We start from the raw sequence: 22,961 nt of genomic DNA on the forward strand, positions 1-22,961 counted from the left end.
AGTCCTAGTACCCCCAGTGAAGATCCCAGTGTTTCAATGCTGCGTTCTACTCCTTCAAATCTCTTTTAATTGGTACTTTATCTTTTGCATTTTTTTTCTCTTTGTCTATTTTATGTTGTCACTTTGCTGTAGACGCTCTCCGCTCCCTTGTTGCTGTGACCTCCTTATTTTGGTACTTTGATCTTTATTTTGTACTTTGCCTTTTGGACTTGGACTTCGTTTTCCATGCTTGACATGGGCTCTTGTTTAATAAACTGTTTGAACTACATTCCTCTCGTGTGTCTGGTTGGGGTCCTTTACCTGTCGTGTCCTGAGGTTATTGGTGACACAAATCGAGCCTGAAAGAAACATTTAAGTTTTAGAAGGCAATTCTACAATGCCAGAACTCCAAAGGATCAATACCCCAACATGGGCAGGGTTTTGAGGGTTTTTTTTTTTTTTTTTTTTTGTATTTTTTATTTTTTTTAATGGCTGGTCTAGTTATACACTATTGTCATTTAAACAATGCAAATTTCCTTATTATGGACACATATGTTATGTTGAAGAAATGGTTGTGAACTCACATCAAATGTCAAGAAGTCGGCACAGGACAAAGACGATGACAAAAAAAATAATTCACCGACCAAGCAAATCATTTTTCCTTTATTCTGAAAGAAGCAGGTACACATAACTAATCAGATGTTATAGTTTTTTTGGGGGGGAGAAAATTGGTACATGAGGCAGTGGGGCAGGACTGGGGGTTATTCTTTCATTTACTGTATATTAACTCATTGAAACACAAATTGAAACATTCATATATGAACATAACATTTGATTCCATCTGGAGACAAGACACGAAGCCTATATAAAAGCATGCTCAAATATGCTTGAGATCTAAAACATATGATTGGGTGTTATAACCGATCAAGTTGAGCAAATTCACATCTTTAAAAGTTCCATAAAAAGCCAATGAAAGACTCCTGGCCCAAACAAAACAAAAAATGTTATTTCCATTCACATTTAATCATCTAAAATAATTTAATAAACATGAAATTGTTCAAAAAAGATCAATGTTTTTTTTCCATAAGCTATTGCAAAAATATTTTCACCCCTCAAAGAACCGGTTTATCGATCCAGACCAGGGCTGTGTAATGTAGGGTGCATCCGTCCCACAAGGAGGTTGAATTTGGCCCGCAAGATGATTTTTTTGGATTAAAAAAAATTAAGATGATATTAATTTTATAAGCAATACTCCAAAGCTTATGAACACTGCAACATACAGTACAAATGGAAGACCAGTTAACATACTAAACACACACACTAAAAAGCCTTGCTGATTGCTTGAGTGACAGAAAGCAGATCACACTTTTATTCACATTTGTATTACTGTATAGCTTTATTGTGCTGTCGCTCAGTGCCAGTAAAATCCTTGAATCACTCTGAAGAGATGCACAATATTTTCAGGGACTTCTTTCGTTTTGAAAAATCACAAAGAAGTCATGATGTCACATCAATTAGGAAAGCACTGTATGCTAACTGCTGAGCTGAAGATAAAATTAAAAAGAAATACAAGAATGATTGTTTATAATACAACAGTAACCGAAGCTGAATGACTGGTAATGGCCCAGATTGAGACTCCCACCCATTGTGCATCTCTTCAGAGTGATTCAAGGATTTTAGTGGTACTGAGCAACAGCACAATAAAGCTAGATACTATTGCAAATGTGAATTATAGTGTGTTCCGCTTTCTGTCAATCAAGCGCTCAGCAAGCTTTTTCGAACAAGTGTGTTAACTGGTCTTCCACTTTTACTGTATGGTGCAGTGTTCATAAGCTCTGGAGCATGGCGTATGTCATGACGTGGGTGCCACCCGGTGTCCAAAATAAGACATTATAACATGGGTCCCAAATCACTGGTCTGCGGCCCGGTACCGATCCATGGATCAAGTCTTATCAAGCTGCAACTACTTCTGTTTTATGTCATATCAGAGCCTGAAAGTTATTTGATTTTGAAAACCATTTTGTTTTGAAAACGGGCCAGACTCACTTGAGCCCCAAAATTTCACTCACAAAGAAGTAAAATGTGTAGGACATCTGTGGGAAAGTGTAAAGGCCCAGTTCAGAGACAAGAGACAAGCCAATAACTTTGAAGAAAAAGAAGCTTTTAACTGGCAATACCAGGAGTCCTACTTGAAATAATGATTTCTTGCAGTCAGGACTTCGACTGCTACTTCCCAGCCAAAAAGGACCCACAAACTGACAAGAAATGGCTTCTCGACCTATTTGTTACCAAACCAGGTGAATTAGCATGGCTGTGCAAGAAGATGAGCTTGCAAATTACACCAGCATGTTTGAGACTCCCGATATCCTATCTGTATGAAGCGAGCAACAAGATGAGTGCTCCCATTAGTTTGATGTTATTAGTGAGTTAATATTTTATGTGCACTTTATATATATGGTTAAGCACCCCCGACCACATCTGAAGCAGAATCGTGCTAGACATGATCACATTCATCAGTTCAGAACATTAAACATGATTTATTTTGACATATTTTTGGTGGCATTTCCGCAATAACTACTCCAAAAGGTGGTATGCACCGTGTAACTTGTATTTTTCATTTATGTGAAAATGCTAAAACATATTTTAACATTAAATTAGAAGGTTCTGTGATCCAAATACCTTCACACCATATTGCATGCCCACATCATTGGTGAAACATTGTGAAAACATGTTTTACAATATTATTAAATAAGAGACCTTATGATACAAATATATTCACACCATTCTTGCAGAATATTCACCTCATTTTCCATCATTTTATTTAACCGTTTTGTAACCAGGTAAGGCAATTGAGAACAGATTTTCTTTTGCCACATCGTGACCTTTGTGGTTATGATTTTGTGTTGTGTATCGTTAATGATCCATATTGCCTCTCTCAGCAAGGGCGGCGCAGGAGGTCGGTTTAGAGCTGCTGAAGAGTAGGGCTTGTTCAGCCACACGTTTTTCCCTCGTGGTGATTTTTTGTTTTCGACCTTTTTGAAAAAGAGTTGTGTGTTTCGTGTTGATTTAGTGTTTTGCCTTTATAATTTAAGAGTTTTTTCCTCTAAAATGTGATTTTCATTTGTGTGATCCAATACGTTTTTGTTACGGATGCTGCACCTGGGTCTTTGCTTCTTGAACAAACCCTAACAAAATAGATCCAGCAGAATCTGAGCAATTCAAACAAGAAATTTACAGCCAAGCAACTCGAGTGAACCAGCATGAGTCCTCATTGCACCAGATCATGGAAGATCGACAACAGCTCACGGAAAGTGTGGACAAATCACAACAATAAAAGACCTGCATATTCCATCATACTGTGGCTAAAACGACAAAACCCTCACGCTGAATGGGCAACATCTGGTGCTGGAGTGCACACTGCAATGTTCATCAGCAGTTCCAACACGGACCACTAGCATAACCCCCTCGCCTGAGGACATCAACAAGAACCCCCAGATTACCAGCAAAGCCTCCACAATCGTCAACCAGCTTCTGGAGACTGTACTTTTGACTGGCTGTACCTTCCTAAGCCAGTCGGAACATCAGTGTTCACTTGTACACACGTCCCAAATAGCCTGCCACCCTTCTTATATTGGGTCTTACATCTTTGGGTTGGGTTTACATCTCTAGTCTAATGGGCAAGTCAAGTGAGGCAACCAAGACCTCGGAGGCTGCATTGCAGTGTGGCTCTTCCTGACTCTCCTCCTCCTGCGTCACTCACCTTCCTTTCAATATGTGCATCCTCCACCATTTTTTAGCTCCACCATCTGTCAGTGCCCAGTTTGGCCCAGTCAAGAGAATATGGCGAGAAATGAGAGCTGCCCAGGAGAGGAGCGCAAACCAGAACCGACGAACTTCCATGATTAGCGCAACATGCAAACATAGTAATTGCTGGCTCTAATAAATGTTGGTTCTACTTCGTTGAGTGACATGTCTGATGATTAATTCATGTCAGGAACCTTTGTTTGTTTGGAGCGACTTGTTCCATGCAGAAAACTTGCTCGAAATGCGGTATCAAATTTTTGAAATCTTGATGAGCCTGGGCGAACCGAAATTATAGTCCTGGTACCATTCGATACCTGAATATCGGTACCCAACGCTGTTGATGCCCGCTGTTGATGCAGGCATCAACAGCGTTGGGTACCACTATCACTGTATCACTGTATTCCAAAAGGTAAAATTGTATGTGTTTGTGTGTTTTAAGTAACATCAAATAAAACTGAACTACACAAACCAATGTTGAATTCATATTCACTAAATGGATAATAACAAACCAACAAGACAAAACACAGTTCAAGTTACAGAACAATGTTTAAACAGGAGGTCAAGATAGTGAATTGTGTCTGATAAAATTAAAAGGACAAGAATAGTCTCTCAATAAGAGCTGGTCATGTCAATGATATCAAAACTTTAAAAAATGAGAACTGGTCCAGAACAAAATTAATAAAATCTTCTCTCAGAAATATGTGAGTCAAAGGCAACAGGAAAAAGTAGAAACAATGGTTGTACCGTCGTAAAATCCTTGATAAAAAGCTGATCAGTCAGGGAAACTAGTTTCACTCAACAACTCTGCCCTGAATTAGAGAAAAGTAAGAGAAGAATAGTATTAAAAGACAGAAGGGTACACAATCTACAATACTACCAGTAATGAATCGGAATATTGTAAGTAAAGCCGAATTGTAACATCTGTAATGTTGATATATGTGTGTCAGGTAATCTAAAATATGTTGGTCTAATTCTTGATACAAAATGTATTTCCTGAAATGTTGACCTTAAAATTACAGCCAATGTATGTGCATCCTGTGCCGTAGCTTTCTTTCTTGTATAAAGAAGTGGAATAAATGCTCCCGAGTGTCTTGAGGGATAAAAAATTAAAACTGTTAATTTGTGTGTTAACTGAGACATGGACATTTTCATCATCTTGCTGTTTTTTCAGTTTCTGCGATGTTATGATGGAGCAAGAAGGTCTCTGAGATTTCTAGTTTCATCCCACAGTCCAAATAGAATTTGTGTTACTAGATATAAAGCATTTCACATGGCACATATAAATTACATTTATGGTAAATATTAAGATTTGTCCATGTTCAGATGTAACCTATAATGGGCAATTTAATGTGCGACTCTGCTTTCACCCTTATTCACCAAGGATAGACTGCTTGGCTGAGGACTCACTTATTAGCTACCAGGTATGGTCTTTTTTTAAAGTACACTAGGGCTCCATAAACGCTTATCCTCAAACTGTTGCTCTGAATAGTGTACTGCTGCAGAAGGACCTTGAATTTTGTCATGGGCTTTTAACTTTTTATTTAATTTAATTTAAACATGTTTTAATTTGTCTATTTATTGCTTTTTTTAAATCACTGGGAGCAAGCCAGAGAAGACTCTGCCTTGAAAAAAAAGAATAATTTAAATGTATAACATACACAATGTACAACTGTAACAACAGGGTCCATTTAAAGTCTGAAATGGGATTCCACTGCCATTAAAAAAAAAAATCCCTGCAGGATCTGAATGTTGTTCTACTATACTATTTCAAGTGGTCACGCAGTCTCTGGACATCATACATTGCATTTGACCCTCCACATAATTAAATTTACAGTATTCATAGTTGCATAACGCCTGTCAAATCAAGTCTAATTTAACCATATATATTTTTGTCAATAAATAAATAAATCAAGATTTAGGATGATGTGGCTTCTTATGGATTTTTTGTACTTTTTGTTACAATGATTTCAATTCAATCTACCATTTCCATTTCATCAAAATCTATCAATATGTTAAATCCAAAGCAAGTCATACTTCCTCTTTGATACTGATAAAACACAACTGACATCTCCGTGCAGGTTGTGATGATGTACTTTTTCATTCATTAGTTTACTTCCAAATTGTGGCAACACAGGCATTCAAGATTTCGCTCACAATGAAATTCTTGATTTTTTTTTTTTTTTTTATCATAGTCTTCAGTTTCACATTATTTTAATGGTGGAGACAGGATACTTGTCAAGTGTGATGATACAGTAATCATTTGAGTTTGTATATGTGTTGCTGGAGGAGTAGTCCGAAAAAAATCGCTGTCTAACACCTCCTAATAAGCTCTTTGTGTAGATGACGTAGGGAGTGGGATGTGGTTTACACATACTCCCTGGCTGTGGAAGGCTGTGATTGACGGTAATATTGCTGTCCCTGCATGTCTTCTTTGGAGCAGGAACAACATAACAAGGAGCCTCCTAGTAAAGTCAGACTTGATGCGGCCCACCCCACAAAGAGGGCTGAGCCAAACTCATACCTGCACAACAAAGAGAGAGACAATCACTTGTAAAACACAACAAAACAAAACAAATGTATGTGTGGACAACAGGCAATAGTTAGGGAGACTAAGAAGATGAACCTGCAGCTGTAGAAAAAAAAAACATTACCTTAATGCTACTGTAAACATAACTGAGTCTGCTGATTCCTATTTTTCTATTCTGGCTAAGAATGAGTGTTTATTATGTTGTATGTATTTTTGGTGTGCTTAATTCAAACGCATCATACATATAAACATACACATATAAAACTGTGTTATGATAGGTGCATGCGTGAAGGGGGAAAAAGACAAATATTCACATACAACAAATTCATGAAAGCAATAGAAGTGGTGGTGGGGGCTGGCCAAGAAGTTAGCCATTTCATAGGCTCACCACTACAGGGGTCAGGTGCTTTGTGAGTTGGGAGGCAGCAAAAAGCTACGACCTTGATGGTCTGATCCCTGGCTGCAGGATGTGGAATGTCACCTCTCAGGCAGGGAAGGAGCCTTGAGCTGGTGTGCAAGGAAGAGATGTTCCAACTAGACTCTGTTGGCGGAGCTTTCACAATGGCTGTGATTTTCAAAGGTGCTGTGTGCAGTCCCTTTGCATCACTCAGTGTCTGAGGGTCGGAGTGGAAGGTGTTCCATTATCTTTGTTTAAATGTCGTAAGATAGCAGTGATGCGCTTGATCCTGTGTGTATCTGCATTTTAACATTATGTCCTTGCACCTTGTGTTTGGCCCAAGGGCCTTCTGAGCTTTTCTCCTCATTCATTTGGATAACATTTATTGCAGTTGATATTTCCTCTTCAGAAGCATCAGACTCTATGTCGTCGGCATGCTTGACTGTGCACATTTCTTTTCACCTTGTTTTGCTTTGTCACTTTTATGTTTGATCTTTGAATCTTTGTCTTTGATCCTTTTATTTCTGCATGCCCGCTCCACATGGCCTTTTTCCACAGTTATTGCAGTTCATCTCTTTGCACCAACAGCCATTAGCAATGTGCCCCAACTTGCTGCATCAAAAACGTGGACCTTGGGAGCCATGGCAACTTGTGCACATTAACTTCGCAGGTACATTGGAGGACAGAATGTTTCTTGTCGCTATTGATGCACACACCAAGTGGCCTAAAGTGGCTATCATGATGTCAACAACCACACAGAAGACCATCAAGGAACTAGGATAAATGTTTAGTGATTTTGGATCTCCTAAACAGTTAGTCTCTGACAATGAACCTCAGTTGGTTTCATGGGAAATCGATGTTTCTTACAAACAAACAAAGTACAACACATAAAAACCATATCATCTTGCAACAAACAGCCTTGCAGCAAGGTTCATTGTTCACTGTACGAAAACAACAAGAAAAACAACATATGCACAGAGAACAAAAGGCCAAGGAAAGAGTTTTCATGGCATGTGAATCTGTGCTGGCTATGAATTATAGACGTGAGCCGAAGTGGATCCCTGCAACCATAGTTGCACAAACTAGATCAGACTCCTACACTGTTCAAACCATGGATAACATCTGGAGAAGACAAATAAATCAACTCCTGCGTACAGAACTGTTTCTGAGCTATCCTTAAAACGCACTTGTCTACTCACCAGTTCCACCAACTTAAGTCCAGAACTAAACCCCTTCAAAGACAAATGTTCCATCTGTAGACGTGCCTGGCAAAGATTCATCTTGTTTTGCATCAGCATCAGATGCAAACTCTCCAGTAGAGAGCACAGACATTAATGTTCGGGCATATAGCCGATACCCTGCCAGAGAGCGGCACCCTGACATTCGTCTGAGTTTTTAGTTGGAATAGTACTGACCCAAGTTCACAGGGCAGAACCAGAAGGTTTGAGGTAGTCTACCCTCATTCCTAAATTAGCATAAAAAAAAAAAAAAGTTAATATGGTTAACTGAATGTGTGTAGGACATCTATTGTAAGAGGGGAGGAAATGCGGTATATTTTGAGCCTTCATCTTACCTGTAGTTTGTCATGCATTGCATGATGGGCTCAGGGTTGTGTTGTACTGACTTTAGTTACAACTACGTGCCATGCTGGTAAAGAGTTAACCCTATGTTGTAGTCCCAAGTATCATTGTTGTATTAGTAACAAGAGGAGTGAAAGGTATATAATAGACATAGTTGGACTTCCTTCTACACAGTTCTGGTACCAGTCTGTTACAAAAGGGATGGACTCTCTTTTACTCTAGAATTGCCATAAGGGAGGCGTAGAGCAGGTGTGGGCATATTGCTTGTCCCCTGGCTCAATGCCTGTATGTTAGGGTACACTACAGTGGACGAGAGGGTAGCCCCCCTCAGCCTTCAGGTACAGGGATGGGTCCTGATTCCTGTTGGCACAGATACATGCAACACCAGTTCAGAGTACCCACAATTTTTGGAGTCCCAAGAGGGAGTGCTGGATAGTTTCAATTTCCACATCTGGAAGATATTCTCCCACATCTTGGGGAAGGCAGGAGTTGTTTGTTTGAGTGGACCATGATCTGGGCCTGTATTTTTGAGGTGGTTGATTATCTGATTCAAGGATGCTGGAGAGGAGGGTTTGGTGTGTGATCACACCCAAAGGACGCCCAACCAATGTGCGAGCAGGTGACGGTTTCAGTCGAAGTGTGTCTGAAGACCCAGCTGGTACACCCCAGACTCCACCAGAGTACCCAGGGCGTGGATGCTCGTCTGACAGGAGAAACCGTACCTGAAGAGGGAGCCTAGGGTGTGGATGGGAAAGTGCTGCTTGACCCACCCTTGTCTACGAATGGGACTTTTGCTTCTCCTGTCATCTGTGTTGTAATCTGACAACATGGAAAGCCAATTCAATTATCCCAGCATGTATAGATGAAAGCTGAGATGAAAGTGAGAGAAAAGCTCATCCTTGCGCCTTCCACGCAGGATATTTTCCAAGCAGGATATTTTCCATGCAGAAAAGATACTCCCCTCCACACCGTCACGAAGCACATGGGAGAATGTGCCACTCGACGAACAATAATTTCAAGGATGGCAAAAAAGGAAACAAAAAAGAAGAACAACATTTGTTTCGAAAACAATATGAGAACTCAACTTGCCAAGGTGAAAACCTCAGTACTTACAACCGGATTAAGAACCATGTACGTGAAGACAATCCATGAAAGCTACAAAAGCACAGTTCTTGAACCTCATTTGGATGTACTCATTTTGTGACAAATCCTTCATTATGTTTACGATCTGTTTTAGGTTGCTCAAATGTGTTTTTTTTTTAACACCTTGACAGTGAATGGATTTTAAACCATAGGATGAAGCAAAACGTTTGAAGCATACCTGGCATTGGCTGGGGTATTAGGGTTGAAGAATTGATAGGATACTTGTGTTGCATACCAGGAAACAGAAACCAATGTACACAGACCTGTGAGAAAAGAAAGTATTAAGGATTATCTTTCCTGCCATGCCCTTTTGTTCAGGCATGTGAAGGTTAATATTGAACTTGAATCCTATGAAACATAATCCATGAAACATAATCCAATTATACAAGGCTGAGATATATCAAGAATAACAGGATTAACTTTTAGTTTCATTTTTTAGGGCTATTTTTTTGCCTTGCAATTTGGTTAAAATTTCCCCTAAATCACTGAAGGTGTTTGTTGCACATATAAACAAGTCACAATTTTGTGCCAATGAAAATTAAATAATATCTAAATCAAGTCTCAACACTACCATTGTGGAGGGGTTTGTGCGACCCAATGACCCTAGGAGCTAAGTTGTCCGGGCATTTAAGCCCCTGGTAGGGTTACCCATGACAAACGGGTCCGTGGTGAGGGATCAGACTAAGCATGCTCATAGATTCCTTCAGAAGAACACAAATAATGGATATCGTATTTCCTCGCCCGCACGTGGGTCACCGGAACGCCCCTCTGGAGCCAGGCCTAATGGTGTGGCTCGTTGGCGAGCGCCTGGTTGGGCCCCATGAGTGCTGGTCCAGCCAGGCTCAGCCCAATGAAGGTCCCATTTCCCATGGACTCATGACCTGTGGGAGGGGCCATAGGGGTTGGGTTGGATGTGTGGGCGATGGCCAAAGACGGGGACCCTGGCGCACCGACATGGACATGGAATGTCACCTCTTTGGCAGGGAAGGAGCCTGAGCTGGTGACCCAACTGTTGTTTGCGCCTGTGCACAAAACAGCTTTTCAGGGTACCCACCGTTTTTAGTGTCCCTGGAGTGTGCACTGGAGAGCGAACCTCTGGTGACTCCTTCATTTTACTGGGTGACTTCATTGTTCATGTGGGCATTGACAGTGACACCTGGAGGGGTGTATTGGGAGGAATGCCTCCCATCTGAAGCTGAGTGGTGCTTTGTTATTGGACTTCTGTGCTCGTCATGGATTGTCAATAACAAACACCATGCTCAAACTTGAGGATGTCCATATGTGTACTTGGCACCAGGACACCCTAGGCTGCAGTTTGATGCTCGACTTTGTGTTTGCGGCCGCTTTTGGACATTTGGGTGATATTGGCGGAGCTCTCAACTGAGCACCACCTGGTAGTGTGTTGGCTCCAATGGTGGGTGAGGATGATGGTCAGACCTGGCAGACCCAAACGTATCATGAGGATCTGCTGTGAACATCTGGCAGAGTCCCCTGAAGGGTTTCAACTCCCAGCTCCAGCGGAATTTCTCCCACGTCTCGGGGGAGGCAGGGGCCATCTAGTTCGAGTGGACCATGTACTGAGCCTCTATTGTTGAAGTGGCTAATCAGAGATGTGGCCGTAAGGTGGTCGGTGCCTGTCGTGGCGGCAATCCCCAGACCTGCTTGTGTACACCAATGGTAAGGGATGCTTTCAAGAAAGAAGGAGTACTACCGGGCCTTTTTGGCAGGCAAAAATGACTTCCCGATGGCTTTGTGGAAATACTAGTCCAACATCTGGCGTTTCAGGAGGGGGAAGCAATTCACCATTAAACTGTGTACAGTTGAGATAGAGCGCTGTTGACCTCAGCTCGTGACGTCGTGAACCGGAGGGCAGAATACTTTGAAGACCTCAATTCCACGACACGTATTTCTATGGCAAAGCAGAGCCTGGAAGCTCCAACGTGGGCTCTCCCATTTCTGGGGCGGAAGTCACTGAGGTTGTCAAAAAACTCCTTGGTGTCAAGGCCCCGGAGGTGGATGTGATCTGCTTGGAGTTCCTAAACGGTCTGGATGTTGTAGGGCTGTCTTGTCTGACACACTTCTGCAAGATTGCGTGGACATTAGAGATAGCACCTCTGGATTGGCAGACTGGGATGGTGGTCCCCCTTTTTAAGAAGGGAGATCGAAGCGTGTGTTCCAACTAAAGACTACACTCCTCAGCCTCCCCGGGGACGTCTATTCAGGGGTGCTGGAGAGGAAGATCCGTCAGGAGGTCAAACCTCAGATTCAGGAGGAGCAGTGTGGTTTTTGTGCTGGCCGTGGAACAGTGGACCGGATCTACACCCTTGGCAGGATCCTCGATTGTGCATGAAAGTTCGCCTATCCAGCCTACATGTGTTTTGTGGACTTGGAGAAGGCGTTCGACCGTGTCCCTTCAGGGAGTTCTGTGGGGGGTGGATTGGGAGTACGGGGTGCTGAACCCCTTGACGAGGGCTGTTTATTACCTTTACTACAGATGGCAGAGTTTGGTCCTCATTTGCGGCAGTAAGTCGAATCTGTTTTCAGTGGGAGTTGGTCTCTGCCAAGGGTGTCCTTTGTCATCGACCCTGTTCATTACCTTCATGGAAAGAATCTGTAGGTAGAGCCAAAGTGATGAGGGGGTCTGGGGGTTGACAGGCAGATCGGTGCAGTGTCTGCTGTAATGCTGACTCTTTACCGGTCTGTTGTGAAGAAAGAGCTGAGCCAAAAGGCGAAGCTCTCTGTTTACTGGTCGATCTTTGTTCATGCCCTCACCTATGGTCACGAAACGTGGGTTGTGACTGAAAGAACAAGATCCTGGATACAAGCGGCTGAAATGAGTTCCCTCCACAGGGTCCCCTGGCTCTCCCTTAGAGAAAGGGTGAGAAGCTTGGTCATCCAGGAGGGAATTAGTATCGAGCTCCTACTCCTCCGCATTGAGTAACCTCATTCAATGCATAAAACTTTAAGAATATTAGATCATCGTGTTAAAAATTCAGAGCATTTTAATGTTACGGTCACTCATCAGAATTTGCAGTGCAATGCTTATTATTGAAATGTCTCAATATTTGGTGTAGGTCATTAGATATTTCTCAAGTCTATTCAGACAAAATTTCAATTATATTCTTTTAACAGGCTCAACAGAGTACATAAAAACATAAAAAAAAATGCTGCCACTCTTTGGCAGTCGTTACCACTTTAGCGTGTGGGCAGAAATACATCACGCAGGAAGAACTTCTTATGACCGCATACTAAACTTACATGCTCAAACTAACGCAAATATAAATATTAATACAATAATTAATATAAATATTAAAATACAAAATTACAAATAAAATGACTTAAAGTGGTCTGCACTCGTCACTAAAATACCAGCACCATCTCAAGGCAAACAAAGGATTTGCATCCATATTCTTAAAAGCTACAATAAATATGATTAATTTAAAGGGTTTAGGAGCGTTTTTTTTTTATTTTTAAAATCTTTACATAATGTATTATGAATTCCATGATGCATTAATACCACTCGGTAGCTCAAGTACAACAATAATAAGATCATAGTTGCCATCAAAACTTACCGATTCTCAAACTCTCATCAAATGTGTAAAATTGAGACCTGCAATACTAACTTGCAATAAAAACTGGGTTGAGTTTGGAGGAGCTTTTTTTTTCAATCATCGGTTTTGCAGAGCTAAATAGGCCACTGCCATTATTACAATGCCGCAATGTTCAGTACACTAAAATGTACAGTCAGCCTCCGGTTTACGAACACCCTCTTTTACGAACATTTCGACTTACAAGCGTGGTCCGCGGAGTTTTTTGTCCCCCACTTACGCACAGACCATTCGCCTTGCGAGCAGTCTGACATGCCAGCCATTGTATTTGTTCCTATATTTTCGCTTTGCCACGTCATCAAAATCAGTAGTTAAACTTGTCACGTCAACGTACAATGATATTGCTCTTACAATGTCACAGTCACTGTCCTAGTCACGGTGCCAGTCACGGTGCCAGTCACGGTCTCACTCACGGAGATGCTATTGGCCGGCGTCACGTTAATCACAGAAATGCCGATATGCTATTGGCCGAACGCCTTTATCTAGCTTGATGGCACAGCTGGTCGGGACGGAAGGAAGGAGAGAAAATGAGTCAAAAACGGAAGGAAGGAATGTTGTGAAGACTTTGCAAACTTTATCTGTAAAGACATGGCTTCTAAAATTGTAAGTGGCGGTACAGGAAGAAGTAAGAGGATGATGACAATAGAAACCAAGCAGGAGATAATAAAAAAAAAAATACGAAGGAGGCGCGTGCATAGTTAACCTTGCTCATGAGTATGGACGGAACCGCTCGGCAATCTTCTAAGGGCAAGACTTTCCTTGCCGGGGGACGGACCTCGCTCAACAACAAAATGGAGAGGCTTCTTCGATTATGGATTAAAGAGAAGGAAATCGCCGGTGATATGTTTTAGTTTGAGATAAGTTCTTGTTTAAGAAAATAAATAAATAAATTCTGCGGGTTGGTCTTTGCTCACCTCCGGCTCCACTCAGCTCAAGTCACGTCGCCCCAGAGGAAAATGTCATTTATCCTTTGTTTGTCCACACTTGTTATATTAACTCTACAGAAGATTATGGTACTAATTTTAAATATGTGTGTAAATTCATTATGGTTTAAACTATGATTTTGCCACGCGTTGCCAGTCAATGTGGACGTACAATTGACCTAGCATTGCTACATTAACGAAAGCATCTGCTCATGCATGACACGGTAACGCTGATATGCTATTGCTCTTACAATGTCACAGTCACTGTTTCAGTCATGGTGTCAGTCACGGTCTCTCTCACGGAGATGCTATTGGCCGGCGTCACGTCAATCACAGAAATGCCGATATGCTGTTGGCCGAACGCCTTTATCTAGCTTGATGGCACAGCTGGTCGGGACGGAAGGAAGAAGAGAAAATGAGTCAAAAACGGAAGGAAGGAATGTTGTTAAGACTTTGCAAACTTTATCTGTTAGACACGGCTTCTAAAATTGCTAGTGGTGGTAAAGGAAGAAGTAAGAGGATGATGACAATAGAAACCAAGCAGGAGATAATAATAAAAAAAAAATACAAAGGAGGCGCACGCATGGCTCGTGAGTGTGGCCGTAACCGCTCGGCAATCTTCTAAGGGCAAGACTTTCCTTGCCGGGGGACGGACCTCGATCGACAACAAAATTGAGAGGCTTCTTCTAATATGGATTAAAGAGAAGGAAATCGCCGGTGATATGTTCTAGTTTTGAGAAAAGTTCCCGTTTAAGAAAATAAATCAATAAATTCTGCGGGTTGGTCTCTGCTCCCCTCCGCCTCCACCCAGCTCAAGTCACGTCGCCCCAAAGGTAAATATCATTTTTCCTTTGTATATTTATGTTATTTAATTTAACTGTACAGTAGGTTATGTTTCTCATTTATAATATGTGTATAAAGTCGTGATGTTTTTACCTAAGTTTTTGCACGCGTTGCATGCATTCATGAATTAACATAGGTTTGGATTGCCCGTCATACGAGCAGTTCGAGTTACGAGCGTAGCCGCTGAACGGATTAAGTTCGTAACACGGGGGCCCACTGTACTTATGTTTTTTACACATTTTTATAATTTAATTAATATTATTCATTTAAAGAATTTGTGAGCATTTTTGGAGGCTTGGAACGGATTAGGCTATTTACATGTACAAAGCGGCTCTACTTTTGAAAAATGTACATTATGAAATGACTTCCAAATGGAATTAAGTTCATAAGGTGAGGTTCCATCTACAACAGTGGTGTCAAACAAATTTTTATTTTGGGCCGCATTGTAGTGATAGTTTCTGTCAGAGGGCCGGAATGACTGTGAATTCAAATACATTTTAAGTGTGTTGATCACACATTTACCAAGTTTTGATATCAGAAGCCGGCAAAAACTGTTCAAAAGAGATTTGAAGAATAAGAAAATGTTTGTTTGTCTTCCCCCAAATTTTTAAAAGTTAAAGACAACTTGCAATTTTGGTATTTTAGTCAGAAAGCTGAAGTCACATCAGCATTTCAAGGGCCACAAAAAGTGAGGTGGCGGGCCGGATCTGGCCCCCGGGCCTTGACTTTGACATTGTGATCTACAATATATTTATTCAATGAGCTCAACACAGTACATAGAAATGTAAATTAATGTATATTTTCTGAGACTGGGTGATAGTGCTAAGTATGTAGATGTTTACAGAACTATACTCTAAACAAATAAGTGAAATTAGAGGATTACTGGATCATCTAGGTTGAGTTACAGCAGCTTTCAATCTTACTGTAAATCATCAGATTATGCGTGGCCATATAGGCCACACCCATAATCCAAACGTTGCAATATTGGGGTGTCAGGCATGAGCCATGTCTTGAGGCTTTCCAGCCAAATGTTCAGGTATATTCATTCAACGTGCGCAACACAGAACTTAAAATCATGAAAAATATTACACTTTTTTCCGCCACTAGGTGGCTCTCTCTTTGCAATTAACTTTGTAGATGTCTGCATCAACACATCAAATCTGTGAAATTTTGAGATGATTGGATCAAACGAGTTTAGTTTAAAAAGTTTACACTATTAGGGTGAATCATTGGAATTTTCAGTGCCAAACATCACGAATACTGGGTAGAAGGACTGACTTGTGTCCCAAAGGTGTCTTGACAAATTTTAAAATGTGTTCATGGACGTGTTTTGGAGGTGACTCAAAAATGATGAATATTTTTCAATGACTGGATCATCAAAGTCAAATTGATGCAGGTTTTACTGTTGTGGTAAATCATTCGATTTTGCATTTGTATTAATTCACCAGGTTGACCAGTTGATCTTCGTTCCTACCCTCACCTATGGTCACAAGTTGTGGGTTGTGACCGAAAGAATCAGGACTCGGATACAAGTTGTGGGCATCTGGTTAGGATGCCTCTCAGACACCTCGGGAAGTATTCCGGACATGTCCCACTGGGAGGAAGCCCCGGTGTCGACCCAGGACATGCTGGAGAGACTATGTCTCTCAGTTGGCCAGGTAATGCTTGGGGACCCTAAATACCCTAAAATATCTACTTACTTTCCCCACTTGGTGGCACTAACACTACATTCAACGTATTTATGTAGATCGGTTTTTGTCTGGACTCTCATCAAATCACATAAGCAACAAGTAAAACCAAGTATTGCTGAGGTTGAATTTACAAAAAAAACAACAACAAAAAAACATTAGGGATTTAAATGAGGGTATTAAAAAAAAAAAAAACTATCTTGCATTTCCTAGACAAAAGCCAATCTGAAAGAATGCAAATTTGTTCTGCACCCATTGGATACTTGAAAGAAAGACCACCTTGCAGTGGAAACACATCCCAGAATGCTCTTATCAGCAAGCCATTTCTTGTTGTAAAATATATTTAAAAGGCAAAATAACGAAGTATCTTTTAACAAACACTTAATTCTAAACTTTACTTTTGACAATTGGTTTGCAAATTTGAGTACAGTATGAGTTTTGGTTTATGACACCAGGACTAAGAAAGGGAGCAACTACAAATAAGTCTCCTGTAAAGTCAGCTGTCTTATAGCTGTAAATGACAAATAGATAATTGAACTATTCACTATGAATTCCCTATGAATTGCATTTCATTCGCCGTTTTTTTTGTTTTTGTTTAGTTTTTTCAGCATTCCATCATTTGTCGATCCATCTGCAAAACATGCGTCTGTTGGCAACGGAATGACAGACAGTCTATGAGTGCTGACCAAGTGCCCACCTCTGATTATCGCCACCCGGTTTGGAGTGCAGGCACTGCAATTACCGTGCATATTAGTATGAATCATCACATACAAAACAAGTTGGAGACGAATACAAAAACTATTACATCTCTTATTTGTTACTTTACTATACTGCATTACACCTTCACATAGATGCACAGATGCATAGATCACTTCAAGTTATGTATGTGTTGAAAGTTATAATGATGTTATAATTTAAAAAATGACAAATCATACCTGCCAGAAGAAAGAGGGCTCCTCCAGTCACTGCAATACGCATCTTGACTGCTGGGTTATTATCGCCCACCTTTGTGCACTTCATTCCCACCACACTGATGATGATGCCGATAAGACCAAGCAGTACTGACACCACCATTAGGGCACGGCATGTCTGGACGTGGACTAATGAGAAGGATTAGTAGAATGTAGAGTAAAAAACATGCAGAATGTAAAATGAAAAACAATAACAATCACATCAAATTATAAATGAGATCATTTTAATTCACTTAAAACACAAACATTAAACAGGCTATAAGTACAGTAAACTGTCCTATAATTAATGCATGGCAAATAACAGCGATTTTGAGGAAAAAAAAGAACGTCTTTCACGCAGAGGCCCACACACATTACTCAGTGGTAGTGGGGGCATATTGCCACATAATTTACACACACATTCATACCGCACACATGCAAGCAAATTCTCACGCGCAAAAAGTGAATAATTTAAGGTATCCCAAGTGAAATTATTTGAATGTGGTGCAGCTCAGTCTGCTGAACATTAGTAAAATATTCTATTTTATATTCTATTTTGAATTTCGATATGGTCCATTCACATTAGTGCACAATTAAATGATTCAGTAGTTCTTGACCACTGTGTGTAAAAGTGTGTGTGCTGTCAGTGTCTGTGTGTGTGCATTTGAGGAGTGAATCATCACTGTTGTTTGCCTAAACACAGCCCATATTCATTCATAAGGACAATAAAATATTCTTCTGAGTATTCAGCAGTGGTGACTGGCGGAATTTTTACCGAGGGTTGGGGGCTGGGGGCACAATTAAAATATAAATATTTATAAATGGTTGAGAGAATGTTCAGATGAAAAATATATATTTACATTATTTATGGCCAGCATGGTGGACAACTGGGTCGCACAACTACTGCAGAAGTCCAGGGTTCGAATCTGGCCTCTGGCCATCCTGTGTGGAGTTCATATTCCAAAAATGCAGATGCATAAACACTGTAAATTGTCCCTACGTGTGTGTTGCGAGTGTAAATGATTATACAGTATGTCTATATGTGCCTTGCAAATGGATGACAACCATTTCAGGGTGTGCCCCCCGCCTAATGCCTGAAGACAGCTGGGACAGGTTATTTATCAAAAGGGGCTCTGTGTCCTGACTGTACTTTCTAAACTTCCGTATAGCTGAAAAGTAACAAATATGCTTGTTGTCAAATTCAATGTGTTGCTGAATAAAAGAGAACTTAATGTCTGGCTCTTTTTTTTTTTTTTTTTTTTTCGCAACTGGTGTACTTGAAAGATTTGCTTTCGAAAAGATGTCCCTGACTCCGAAATGTTTGTGAACCCCTGATTTAGAGTATGTATTTATTTAATTCATCTGCTTGTTTATTGACAGCTCGGTGATGCAGTGAATAGCATGTCCAGCTCCAATTAAAGGGACCTGAGTTTCAATCTAGCTGGCTCTGGCCTTCCTGTGTGGGTTTGCATGTTCTCCTCGAGCCCATGTGGGTTCCCTCCAGGCACTACGGCTTGCCCCCACACTCCAAAAACGTGCATGGCAGGTGAATTTGACATACTAAATTGTCCTTAGGTGTGATTGGGTGTGTGCGTGAGTGGTTTTTTAGGGTATGCTTGGGACATCCTGAACTGGCTGCCAGCAATTTTCAGGGTTAGCATGGTCGAACAGCCATTCATGCATCCATTCAACACTCAGCACAATTTAGAGCTTTCTATTCATCTACCATGCATGTTTTTCAAATGTGTTGTGAGGAAGCCGGAGTGCCCGGAGAAAACCCACAAAGGTACAGGAGAACATACAAACTCAACACAGGCAGGCCAAAGCGAGTTGGAATTGAACTTGGGACTCTAAACTGTGAGGCGGACGTGCAAACTACTCCTCCACTGAGGTGCTCCTCTATTACACTAATGAAATTAATAAAGGGGTTTATTTATTTATTTTTTTTAATGTGAGAGCTATCAAAGTAATTTCAACTGCCAGTTGAACCGACACAAAAAATATCTTGCGTTTCAGACATATCAGTCTGAAAAAAAATCTGTATTTTGCCCTCTGGCTAAGACAGCCACACTGGCTAACCTGCATAGGACTTGAAACATGGTCCCCAGCTGGCTTTGGGCAGTAAGCGGGGGACACCCTGAACTGGTTGCCAGCCAATTGCAGGGCACAATTCAGTATGTCAAATTCACCTGCCGTGCATGTTTTTTTTAAGTGTGGGACGAAGCTGGGGTGTCCGGAGAGAACCCATGCGTGCTCAGGGAGAACATGCAAACTCCACACAGGAAGGCCGGAGCCAGGTGGATTTGAACTTGGGTCAATTTAACTGGGAGGCGGACGTGCTAGTCAATGTATCACAGTGCCACCCTAGACTTTGAAATTCTCTCCAAAAGAAATCTTTGATACTGATGACCACTCGCTACCTAAACTTCAACCTCTCTTGTTTACCATATATGATACACTCCAACTTCACTGCTCCTCTTATTCAGTTTATGTGATTCATGTATGTTTGTGTACTTCACTTATCGTTTACTCCTGCATAACTTTTAATTGAATATTTGAGGTCTTTGAGAATCACCTAGTAAATATATTATTGTTGTTATTATTTAAATAATTATAATAATACTATTATAGACACATTATAGACACATAGACACAAATACATGTATATGTTTAATGTAGTATATGTTGTATATGTTTACAATCAGAATTACATCATAAACAGTGCTATATTTTGTTGGATTTTGCTGTAGGGGTTAGGCTATACTGTGAGAGTGGTCATTGAACACATATACACACACACATTCACAGACAAAGACAAACACAGACAAACACACATGCATATTTGCACATTCAGATTCACATGCACCATCACTCACATGCACGCACATGCACATTTGTTACAGCCACTATGAATTTATTAAGATTTATCACTAGATACTTGTTAAGTGCCAGAACTGCCAGCTCGTACCAAGTCGGTATCCCTCCAATGATTAAGAAGTTAAACATTTAAAACAACATCGATTTTTTTCCCTTAGGAATTCATTAAGCAGATACTTGAGGGATTTTTAGTCGTAATAATTCACATTTCACCATATAACAACTTATTTAATGAACACAATAATGTTACCTAACAAATATAATATGTTACATGTAATCGATGCACAAATCATAGATGAGGTTCTTAAAATGGAAGCAGCAAGTTAGTGTAGTAGATATTATTAGTCAAAATCAAACACTATACTCACTGTCAAGAGAAAGCATTGAGTCAAAGATCTTGCACTGGACCTGTCCTGTACTCTGTGAGGCGCAACTCATCCACAGCCCCTCATACAGACCAACAGCGGTGATAATTGCATCACCAACATATGATGATTGCTTCCACTGGGGCAAAGCTGTGGTGGAGATGATGCCAATCCAGCCACCCAAGGCCAGGAAGTATCCTAACAACTGGAGACCAAGGTTTGCCATCCTTCTCTAGTTCCGTCTCTCTACTTCTGCAATGAATATTCTTGTTTAAAACCCCTCCTGTTGTCTTCAATTTATTATTATTTTTTTTGCAGACAAAGAAGTTTTTTTTTAATCTATCACAAGTGACTCTTGTTTCTCGGTTTTCACTTATGTAGAATCACATTAGAACAAATGCAGTAATTTCTCTTCTGCTAGACAAGGATACTTCTGTCTGGTAAATGAGAAGAAAAGTCTTTTCAGTAATCCGTACTGGATTAATCTTCTTCACATTGGTCCATCCAAGTTACTTTTTGCTGCTGAATACTTTTCGCTCTCCGTTCGCTTTGTTTCTGCTCCAGTGCCTCAGTGAGTGAGGACAAACAGGGGAAACCATTCAAAAAAAGTCAATGGGATGAGAGTAAGAACTGGGATATGATTGGTCTATTTTGAGACAGTCACGCCTACAAGAGCAGATACTAAGAGGAAGAAGATTGAAGGGGTCGGTACTAAATTGGAATTACAACTTCAATACCAAATGGTAAATGAAGTTAAATGAATTGCACCCAATCCTCTGATTTCAAAAGCCATAACATTGAAGGTTGCTAGGTACTTGAATCCAAAGTGCCCCCTCAAAGAAATTTGGTGCAACCAGGCAAATCTCTTCAATCACCATATTAACCCAAACAAATTGTCACATCCCTGGCTAATTGTGCTTTTTGTTGTAGGTAAGGTCCTCCTGCCATGGCAAGGGGGTGGGGTCACCGGCCGCGCACCTGATGACCATCATCATCAAGGCCTTATGTAGCTGGCGGTAGGTGGCTGGCGAGGAGGACAATCGCCATGTTATTCCACGAGCCACTCCTCAGTGAAGCTACTGTGATTCCCAGCGTTTTCTATCTCGAGTTTCTGCAGTCATGCTTTTTTTGAGTTGTACTTTAGCCTTTTTTGCTTTGTTGCTCATTTGCCTTTTGCTCCCCCTCCGGGCACTTTTTGTTGTACCTAGTTTTTGATTGTCCTCTTGTCTTTAGACCCTTTTGTTCTCTATTTTTGTTGTACTTTGTATTTTGGACCCTTCCACGCTTGCTGTGCGATTTTCTGTTGACAAACCCTCGGTGCTACTCCCTCATTTGTCGTGTCGGGGTCCTCCTCCCACTTGTGTCCTGGGGTTATTCCCAACACAAATAGGGAGAGAATAGATTGAGTTCAGGTGGCAAGGTGGAAGAGTGGTGAGACTTAGCTACTAGAATCACTGGAACACGCAAACCCCTCCACCGCAATAAGGTTATGGCTCACTGAGGGGTATAGAAATATAGAATATAGAAATATGGAAAGAATTTATTTACCTTTGAGTGATTGACATGGCCATATTACCTAGTGAGGGTAGCCTAGCCTTGGCTAGGCTAGCTTAGCCATCTTATTTCTTGATTATCTCCAGCTTCGTGTCCGTAAAAATTATCTTCTTACTTTTCTCTTAAACATCACTAGCAATCTTGGCACCCATGGCTAACCCATTCAAGTTTGACTTAAGCAGTAAAATGCACAAAAAATACGTTACTTTAAGCACTCACGATGAGAGGCAGTCTTTAGCATGCGATCATTTTGACCGCGATGCTGACCATGAGCAGACCAGCATTGTAGTGATGTAAGCGGTGACGCATGTATAGACGTGTGAGCAGGGACACATCCAACATGGTGGTCATGCACGCACACCAAGCGCCATGTTGGATATGTCGTAAGGTGAACGAAATGGCGTAAAGAGGGGACAAAAAGTGAAAGGTGAAAAAAAGCATGTTTTTTGAGGGTTACAGTAGAGCTCTGTTCACAAAAATAAATCATAAACTTAATAACTAATAATATTTTTCCACAAAATATAATCAACATAAAGTGTCAGACCTGTTCTAAAAAAGAAATAATCATAAATAAATATTCATCCACAGAAAAATATTCAACTTTTGGGATCATAGTATAGATGCATTCACAAAAATAAATAATTAACTCGACAGGTGACGAGAGGCGGCACATGACAAATTCTAGTATGCGGAGAATTTTTACAACTGAAATTGAATAACCTA

At 40.8% G+C, this 22,961-nt stretch overlaps 1 protein-coding gene across 2 annotated transcripts; it reads right to left on the reverse strand.

The window, feature by feature from the left end:
- Positions 1-614: 614 nt before the first annotated feature.
- On the reverse strand, positions 615-21,248 carry cldn19 (claudin 19). Of its 2 annotated transcripts, none has more exons than XM_088423345.1 (5): positions 20,688-21,248; positions 17,428-17,592; positions 9,609-9,693; positions 6,158-6,304; positions 615-4,592 (listed from the first exon to the last, which is right to left on the reverse strand). In XM_088423345.1, the coding sequence occupies exons 1-5, from the start codon at positions 20,908-20,910 to the stop codon at positions 4,556-4,558; spliced, it is 657 nt and encodes a 218-aa protein (XP_088279471.1). In that variant the 5' UTR covers positions 20,911-21,248; the 3' UTR covers positions 615-4,555. The 2 variants fall into 2 exon arrangements, with proteins under 2 accessions (XP_088279471.1, XP_088279472.1); XM_088423346.1 differs by having other exon boundaries at positions 6,101-6,304.
- Between the last annotated feature and the right edge of the window lie 1,713 nt (positions 21,249-22,961).

This window comes from Hippichthys cyanospilos, chromosome 9 (assembly GCF_059441005.1).
Source record: "Hippichthys cyanospilos isolate Australia breed blue-spotted pipefish chromosome 9, RoL_Hcya_1.0, whole genome shotgun sequence".
NCBI lineage: Eukaryota > Metazoa > Chordata > Actinopteri > Syngnathiformes > Syngnathidae > Hippichthys > Hippichthys cyanospilos.